Genomic DNA, 9999 nt, shown 5'->3' on the forward strand with positions numbered 1-9999 from the left:
CCTGACACAGGATTTGGAACTATAGTAAACTAGCTGGCCCGACAGACGTCGTCCTGTCCTAATGTGGTTTTATGTCAAATGCTCGTTCATTTTCAAGATGAGCTCGTTCGTATGGCTCAATCACGTCCTGGTTGAAGTTCGTTCGCTACGCTCACTCACCTTTAGGTTAGAGCTCGTTCGCTACGCTAACTCGCCTCCAGGTTGAAGTTCGTTCGCTACGCTCACTCACCTTTTGGTTGCAACTTAGCTGTTGTCATAAATTTAAAAAAATAATAGTGCTGCACCCTGTTGGTAAACCTATTAATTTTTTAATTATATTTAACATCACAGAATCAAATTGTTTAGTTGAGCCAGCTGTTAAGATTCTTTAATTCCATTTAAATCTGAGTACTCATAAGGTTATCATGGGAAACTCCAGAGCCACTGGGGCGGAGCCCTTTTGACGGATCTGCATCAAACTTCACACAAACCATCCTTGAATAATGCTTAATAATGCCTGAAAGTTTCATTACAATCTGTCGAGCGGTTTCGGAGTCTATAAAGGACAAACAAAAAAACAAACAAACATACATACATTGGATTTTATATATATAGATGTTTGAAACTCTTGATCATTGGGTTTACCATAAATGGTCCTGGCCAAACAAACAGTTGATCTCAGTCAGTGTAACTGGGTTACACAGATAATACCACTCCTTGCATTTATTCAGGTTAAAATATACATCTAATGTGTGGGTTGGTGACTTAATGAACTCTGGAGGGGCAGGATAAACACCAACGAATAACCAATTTGGCTCTTTAATACAAGATAGTACACTAATCCCGGTACTATCTTCCTATAAATTTCTATAGAAATTCACAAGGAACGAATAAATACCAGTGTGTCAATGAGTTGGAGCATTAACTACAGAGGGTGGAGGCTCAAGTTGGTCTAAAAGCATCCTTGAGTTGGTAGTGCTGACTACGAATCCATGGTAGAGATGTCATAGGTTCGTATCCTGGTGCTGCCATTAATTTTTATCTGTACTGTTCACTCTAGTACTGTATCTACTTACCTTTTGCTAGACTTGATACGTTCTAAGCACAGGTTTGGAGCTCATGTGATAGGTTAAATGCTAGGTAAACTGATAACCACAACAGTGTTGCCACTTTTAGGGATTTGTACCGAATCTAGAGACATTTTCAACCTGAAGGGACATTCTAGGGACCAAATAGTTTTTGGGGATTTCTAGGGACAAAAGGTTTTTGAATATTTTTTGGAAGAAATGCAGATATATCTTTGAAAAAAACATTTCTCAGACAGTATAAAGGTATACAAAATGTTTGTAATAAGACAAAAAAATATTAAATAAGGACACATTTATTTGTATTTCAAACTATAGTGAAACTTTGATATCCGACTCAATCGTTTCAACCACAAAATGTACCGAATGATTATATCGATACTCGATAGCAAAACGAAACCTAATTCCTAACCTAATACCTAAAGAAACAACACTTAATTTATCGTGCATTATAAAAACCTTTTATTGATGTAGCTTGATTGCAAGTGTCCTTTTGATTACATTCCTCTACTATTTACTGGCATAATCTATTGCATTTTATGTATTGATCAAATAAATTGATCTATCTAACTTAACAAATTAACCAAAACCCAAACTTCTATATCCATCGATTGCATTAATCGATAATTACGATGGAGTTGGATTGATGGATATCAAAGTTGTGCACAAGATTATCTGGATTGTTTAGATGACTGTTTAGCTGAAAATGCTGATTGTTTAGCAAATATATATTTGCTGACTTGTTTAGCAAATATATATTGTTTTTTCAGAAAATATTTTGAACTTTGATATTCAACTCCATTGCATTATCGATTGAGTTTGGGCTTTGGTTAGTTAATGTTTGGTTATTGGTTGAATCGATACTTTTATTGTTCGATAATCCGGTGGGGTCAGTTATATCAAAGTAAAGGTTTTCTAAAACATTTGAAAACTATAGTGCGATGACAACATATGCTAAAAACGTGCTTTTACTTACTTTATTGCCATAATTTTAAGACTAGGGACATAGTTAGGGACATTTTAGGACATCTAGGGATTTCTAGCGACAAACTTTCCTTGATCTAGGGACTTTTCACTCAGAGTTGGTGGCAACACTGAACCTCAACCCCTAAAAGGTTCACAATAAATTGATAAACGAAGCAGCATTATGCAAATGTCTGTACATAAATAATTTATGTAACTTGAATTATCAATCTATTACGCCTTATTTTGTGGAAGTGGCAACAATTCATAGTGCCATGAGCAACTGAGATGTACCGTATAATGGAAGACTTTAAGAAAGAAATTAAAATCTGAATAGCAAAAAGGAATTGTAAATGGGGCTCAACCACAAAGGGTCTACATTTACCTGAAAAGTGTAACCAACTGTTTTCAGTAGCACAGAAAACGTACTAGTAGGCCTAAGTAGTGTACTTCTTAAATAAGTTTACAAAATATTTAATGTAATAATAAAGTTTAATTGACACAACTAATAAAAACACTTATTTTTTAACATGTCTTATCGTTTCCGTTTTCCCTTATTAATCTTCTTCTTAATCTTCAAAAGTAATTTAATTGTGGGTATTAATTAATGTTGTTGTACTGTATTACCATTTCCTTAGGTCAGGTATCGTTTGTTATGAAATCATTTTGGCATTACCCTGAAAAAAGATAAATTGTAATTAATTAGAAACACTTAGTTGGTTAATGCAGTTTTCAAAATGTGGGTTTCTCGAGCAAAATCATCAATATTTTATGGCATTTAGTACGAACATAAATCTGTGTTTACTCAGCTGAGTTTGCGAACTAGTATGCTCGAACTATATGGGAATAGAGTTTTAAGGGGTAAAAATTGGGGTTTCGCATTCTTAATCCTCGAAACATGAATTTGGCAATTTCTTTCTAAACCATGTTGTATTACGGTATTACTAAAACGCGAGAGGAATACTCATGCCAGGTTTTAACTCACAATTCAAAAAGGAATACTGGTCACCACATCATAATGATTTTTTGAAAACATCTCAAATTGAAACAGAGCTGCATACATGTGCAGCTAATCGACCACACAACAGCAGGAGGATAATACGAAGTAAAACCAACAATTCCGTAAACAAAAGTGTAAACGCTTTCACCATCAAATTAGGCCCAGTTAGCAGCTAGATGTAGCAGTGAGCAGTGGGCGCGGTTAGTAGACCCCAGCCTCAACTGACCTGGATGGTTGTTATCAGATAACACACGACAACTTCCGGTGTAAAAACACCTCCTTATAACCAAGTGTTTGCTCGGCTCGCTGCAGACATGGCTGTTGCCGCGCTTCCGCTTCTCTTCGGTCTGGCGGCAGCCTCCCAGGACTGGAGCAAGGTCAGTGTTATACTGTTTAGTGTATATGAAAAAAACTATTTTTGTTACAGCTTAAGAGGGTGATTTCAATACATGCGGGAAAGAACAGTAGTTTTATATATTTTAAGAACAGAAAAGAATCAGCTGAAGATACTACAGCTTTAATTTTTCAAATTTTGGAAATTCATCAGCTGATTTCACCAAAATAATAGTTCCAATTAGTGAAAAAGTCTGTCACTATTACTTTCGTTGCACATTGAATATTCCACTACAACAATATATAAATTTTCAGCATTTTTCAGCAGGACTAAACGAAATTTAAAACTCATTGATTTTAATTTGAATTAATTATTGATTTTGGCGGTGTAATACTTGTTGCATCTAGTTACTGTGACGGTAGCATAGGTTCGTATTTAATATGAAAACTATATGGAAATTATTTGGTGCTTAATTTATCTAGGTATATACTGTACAAACGAATATTCGGGTTGAATATAGGGATGTAGTTTATCCCACTAGTCAATAGTATCTTATTAACGCATAGTTTTTTCGAATTTATAGTTTTTAAAAATATTAGGTATAGCCTATTTGTCATTGATTTACAACGCTTACAGATTAAGAAACATGACTTTGGAATAAATTATTGGTTGGTCTCCATTGCTACAAGATGAATATCCCAGTTTTTCAATGTAGCCTACTTAGTTTATATTTCGACACACTAAAAGTTCTATGATAGATAAAACATACGTGTTGGTTAGTCTATGATTCTACCTACCCAACGATATAAACAACTCATGGATCGCTGGCTCAGTGTTGGCCGCGCGGTCTAGCTTCCCCCACCATCTACTGGCAGAAGCTGGCGCAGCCCATACATTCACCATTATAAAACACACTTTTTATTTGCTGCTCTGTTGAAATTTATATTGATAAAATATTGCTAACGCTTGTCAAACTCTTTTTACTAGCTAAACCTTTTATGTCTGTTTTGTTTATTGCAGAAAATAGCCCATCAGCCCATCTGAATTCATTAAAACTACAAATTCACTAAACCCGTTTTGTAGATGTTTTTAGACAACTGATATTGCTAGTTCCAAATTGTACATGGTAAAATAATAAGTGATTACAAAGGAGAAATAGAAAGTACAATATTTGTAATTGAAAATCTATTTCAATTATCGAAAATATAGTACATAAACATTTAGAATAATTTTGCTAAGTTTTTGCCGCAGTGGTAACGTTATGTTTGACGTAAACGAGATATTTTTTTCTTTCAATTTTAATGACAATGTATCTTACAAAATAGGTCATAAAAAAGTATGCCTTCACGTTAATGTCAAGCATAGATTTGCGATAATAACTGGAAAAATGTAGTAGGGTTTTTAAGAGTTCAAATGTGCTATTTTCTGCAAGAAAAGAAGAAGACATAAAGTTTAGAATAGTAAAAAGTGTTTGGCATGCATTAGCAATATTTTATATCTATATATTTAAACAGAGCAGCAACTTAAAAAGGTGCGTTTTACAATGGAGAGTGTATGGGCTGCGTCGGCTACTGCCAGTAGGTGGTGGGGGGAGCTAGACCGAAAACAGCGCCCGCAGTGCTACTGAGAGCGCAATCCAGTAGTTTTTACATCGTTGTACCTACCTTGCCACACAGCTGATTAGATTTAAACAGCCTAAGAATTCTTTACTCAACAAAGTTGGCCAACTTAACAACACAAAACTCTGAAACAAAATCAGCAAAAACAGGGGTACGTTTTTTAAACACAGAGTGGTTACTCCAGTTATTATAGTTAGCTCAGTGGTTTGAAAGACTAATTATTTATATGATTTCTACATAGTAACTGTAGGAAAGAATATAATGTGTAACATGAGTGCAAACTGCCTTTGCTGCACTCGAGAGAAAATGTTTACGCACGAGCCGTAGTGGGCGAGTACCCCACTTCGCCCACTACTGCAGTTACACAAATAACTACGGTATTTCTTTTACAGCGAGTCCCAAAGTGTTCTTAACTATACCTATAAAAGATCAAGAAGAAACTCTTCACAGCGTATCTTCATCCTCATGATTTTCACCAGGCGTGACGGTAGGTAGGCAAGCATGACTATCGTGTTGTCGACAATTAGGACGAATTCTAACCATAAATTAAAACTTTTCATAACCATACTTATAGGTATGGTTATGAATCAACGGAAGACAATTTTAGTGTTTGCTGTTTATTCAATACCTACATTTTGTTTTGCGTTTCAACACTATTGCCATTTTTGCGATCTATTATTAAGGCCGGGGTTTAGATATTAAAGACCACTATATTTTATAGATCCCACTATATAGATATTATATCCCTATTTTTAGATTAATAATGTCATCTAGGCATAGAATTGACTCTGGGATTAAACTGGCAGCCCTTACATTTGAAGGTGAGCACTACATACAACTACTTGGTTATCCAGAAAAAAATTTCCCAAAAATCAAAGATCATGCAGCATGTCGAAAGCATGTTTAAATATTGTATTCAAAACAATTTTCACCCTTTGACATCTTAAATTTAACTAACCTAAGAAATTGTAGCAGTTTAACCCAATATATTTCTCTTGAAAAATATCAATTTTCACCGCAAATATCCCCAAAAAGTTAGGCTTGAAAAGAATTAAAACAAAGAAACCACTGCACGTTCATTGGGGGATTTTGAATTCGACCGCTATGTTGAAAATCGTTGATTAAGGTTTAAAAGCAATTAGATCATAACATCAATGAAAACAAACACTCCTCTTAGTTAAAATGTTTTTCTAAATATTATTATAGTTTTCTGAGATACAAATAGTAATACAAACATTTGTCCGTATAAAATAACCCCTACAAGAAGACTTATAATTCTCATTCTATAAATAATACCTAAAACCTGTCTAATGTTTAATGTTAATGACGTTTAGAGGGGACAGATATCAACTAAATGTTTCTCTATTTTGGGGTGGATTTTATAATGTGCTTTTCTGTTTTTTAAATGATAACGTAGGTAAACAATTTTGAAATTAACTTTAAAAGTAAGTTATATAACAATCAATTAAATAGTAAGTGACAAAACAACCTCCATGCAAACTGGGCTAAACTAACCTTGACATTTTCTTCAGCCTACAGAAGGATGATAAATTTGTAAGAGAGCATTTTAAATATACTGTTCACTCTGTTAGTTCTTGAAAATGTGAAATCTAACAATTATGATTGTCGTTATGATTGTCTCTCAGGTTTGGAGTGGAGTCATGGACACATGTAGTAACGTTTCCTGTGTCAAAGGCAAGGTAGACCTAGCTCTAGACAGAGCTCTCAACATGTCTACCATCCCCCTGGTAGAGGGGGTGACTCTGGTCAGGACCGACCATCACTTGTCACCCGCGGGACGCCAGGGAGGTCAGGACATCCTCTCAAAGTTCATCCACCTCGTCACCACCAGGAACATCAACATTGAGCTGGGAAACGTCAATGGTGGTAAGTGTGCTTGTGGGTGGTTTTAGGATCATTGAGTCTGGATGCTGCAAGTAGACTTAACGGTTTTATAGTAGCGTTATATAGTTGTAAAATGAGGTTAACCTGAGCTTAGCCTTATTCTACCCCATTTTACAACTAAAACTGTAATATTTTAACTATTCCTTACTCGATATTTTTGAGCTTGGTATCATTCGATATGGAATTAAAAGTTATAAATAAAAGTTTCCATGACATTTATATATAAAATCAGCCATTACTTTGTAATTTAAGTTAAAAAAATTAAATGACCACTATTTTGAAATTTTAAGTTGAATCAAGATACATTTTTTTAACATAGGTATCTTATACCTTATACACAACAAGTTTCATAAAGATCGGTTAAACAAAACTCAACGATAAAAATGTTTATGTAAAAAATACATAATAGTGGATATCTAGTTAATGAAGCGATTTTGGAACAAATTTTATTCTTGATTTTCCCTTTTTTTACCCAAGAAATCACTATGTAAATTATGTCCCCATTATGTTTGAGCATCCTGTATACAAGACAGAAACCTTCCTATTGTCTTTAGCAGACATGAAAAACAACGGCGCTGTCCAGCAATACAGAGCCACGCGTGTACTGCGGGAATTGCGTCATGAGAATACAACGGCGCTGTCTAGGAATACAGAGCCACGCGTGTACTGCGGGGATTGCGTCATGAGAATACAACGGCGCCATCTAGCAATACAGAGCCACGCGTGTACTGCGGGGATTGCGTCATGAGAATACAACGGCACTGTCTAGCAATACAGAGCCACGCGTGTACTGCGGGGATTGCGTCATGAGAATACAACGGCACTGTCTAGCAATACAGAGCCACGCGTGTACTGCGGGGATTGCGTCATGAGAATACAACGGCACTGTCTAGCAATACAGAGCCACGCGTGTACTGCGGGGATTGCGTCATGAGAATACAACGGCACTGTCTAGCAATACAGAGCCACGCGTGTACTGCGGGGATTGCGTCATGAGAATACAACGGCGCTGTCTAGCAATACAGAGCCACGCGTGTTCTGCGGGGATTGCGTCATGAGAATACCACGGCGCTGTAACTCTGTTGTCGGACAGTTTAGGATTGGAGGTTAATTAGAACTGGCATAACTCGTAATGACACATTTCAATTACCGGTAATTGCTTTTAAATCATTGAAATCCAATCTGATCATGCAACTGTCACAGATGGACGTGGAAAGAAGAAGAAGTACCTGGAGTACTTGTATCTCGCTGCCCTAGTCGCAGCGATCGTCATACCCCTAAAACTGCAGGGCTTGGCTCTGGTAGCGGGGAAGGCTCTACTGATAGCAAAGGTGAGCGAAAATATGCAAACTAAGGACCATTTTTATCGTATTAACTTGATTACAATACTGACTTTATACTTTCTTAAAACATTATTCCTTACTAAACGATTTTATCCTTTAGAGTTTATATCACTCGTTAAGTAGTCTATTCATTTTTCGTAATAATTCAAACAAAACCACTGACAATATTTACCTTCATATTTTACAAGAGATCCTACTCATTAACTCCTTTTATACTTTTGCATTAAAACTTTTTGACTGTAAGACCCACTACTCTTCCTATACCTTTACTTTTGAAATTAGTTAACCGGTTGGATATTTTTAGTTAATTATCAGTTGTCATAAGCTGTAATATAATCAAAATTATCAGTATTTATCATGATAGTTATTAGGGTCAGTTCTTAATTATTGTTGGTGTCAAATCTTGGGGTTAAAAATCCTGGATAAAAAACGTAGCTATACAGGGTGTCCCGTAACTCTCTGGACACTTGTATATAGCGTGATTCCTTAGGTCAAGACAAACACATTTCACCATAGTAACATGGGTCTGTGGAGTCTAGTTTACCGACTGTCGGCATTTATGTGTTTTTTACAAAAACATTAATAACTCCTAAACGGTTTGAGATATAGCTTTGATATTTTGCAAAAATGTTAACCTTATTAAAACTTATTATTGTTAGAAATTATACTAAAAAATCATTAACCGTTTCAAAATGGCGGCAATTTAAAATATTTGATGCCACATTTCACGAAAACTGTTAACTTTACAAAAAAATTGCAAGAGACAAAAACGTTTGTAAATTTTTTGTTAAGATTGGATAAATAATAACAGAGAAACGTGTTGTTTTCGTAATGTATGACCACTTTTCTCCATTTAAACAATGCTAATACTCCTTTTATGCTATATATAAGTGTCCAGAGAGTTACGGGACACTCTGTATATGCAATAATTCCACTACTGGCCAGGCTAAAGCCTAGTACCCCAGTTTGTAGGACATAAAATAAGACAGGTTCGGCCCTTTGACCTGATGGTGCATTTCGGTCAAAGTTCAACCCATTCATTTAAGTACGTTTTTCCCCCACCGAGAACAAACACGCATACACACAGACAGAAGCCATTTCTCCTTATAACACCATTCAGGGCCATGTTACGTTGCAGGTGGCGTTAGCACTGGCTGGATCAGCACTACTGAAGAAGCTGAGTCATGACGAACATCATCGGAGAGTTGACGTCGCGTCAGCTGATCCTTACCTGCTGGCGTACCGAGAACAAACGTGACGTCATCATACCAACATACAACTCTGACTTACACTTCAGCTGATCCTTACCTGCTGGCGTACCGAGAACAAACGTGACGTCATCATACCAACATACAACTGACTTACACTTCAGCTGATCCTTACCTGCTGGCGTACCGAGAACAAACGTGACGTCATCATACCAACATACAACTCTGACTTACACTTCAGCTGACCCTTACCTGCTGGCGTACCGAGAACAAACGTGACGTCATCATACCAACATACAACTCTGACTTACACTTCAGCTGATCCCTACCTGCTGGCGTACCGAGAACAAACGTGACGTCATCATACCAACATACAACTCTGACTTACACTTCAGCTGACCCTTACCTGCTGGCGTACCGAGAACAAACGTGACGTCATCATACCAACATACAACTCTGACTTACACTTCAGCTGATCCTTACCTGCTGGCTTACCGAGAACAAACGTGACGTCATCCACTATACAACTCTGACTTACACTAATACCCAACTCTACTTGCGGT

At 36.5% G+C, this 9999-nt stretch overlaps 1 protein-coding gene across 1 annotated transcript; it reads left to right on the forward strand.

The window, feature by feature from the left end:
• Positions 1-3341: 3341 nt before the first annotated feature.
• Positions 3342-9486, forward strand: LOC129000561 (uncharacterized). Its single transcript, XM_054427523.1, has 4 exons — positions 3342-3404; positions 6627-6867; positions 8089-8216; positions 9367-9486. The coding sequence occupies exons 1-4, from the start codon at positions 3342-3344 to the stop codon at positions 9484-9486; spliced, it is 552 nt and encodes a 183-aa protein (XP_054283498.1).
• The last annotated feature ends 513 nt before the right edge of the window (positions 9487-9999 follow it).

Source organism: Macrosteles quadrilineatus, unplaced genomic scaffold, assembly GCF_028750875.1.
Source record: "Macrosteles quadrilineatus isolate MER2022 unplaced genomic scaffold, UCM_ALF_1.0 Scaffold_8__2_contigs__length_117827958, whole genome shotgun sequence".
In the NCBI taxonomy this organism is placed as follows: Eukaryota; Metazoa; Arthropoda; class Insecta; order Hemiptera; family Cicadellidae; genus Macrosteles; species Macrosteles quadrilineatus.

What these genes read in the sequence shown, in the direction of transcription:
- LOC129000561 (XM_054427523.1), top strand. Translation starts at nt 3,342, where the DNA reads ATGGCTGTTGCCGCGCTTCCGCTTCTCTTCGGTCTGGCGGCAGCCTCC. An exon ending in GCTGGGAAACGTCAATGGTG is followed by an intron (nt 6,868 to 8,088) that starts GTAAGTGTGCTT and finishes CAACTGTCACAG; the next exon opens with ATGGACGTGGAAAGAAGAAG. An exon ending in AGGCTCTACTGATAGCAAAG is followed by an intron (nt 8,217 to 9,366) that starts GTGAGCGAAAAT and finishes GTTACGTTGCAG; the next exon opens with GTGGCGTTAGCACTGGCTGG.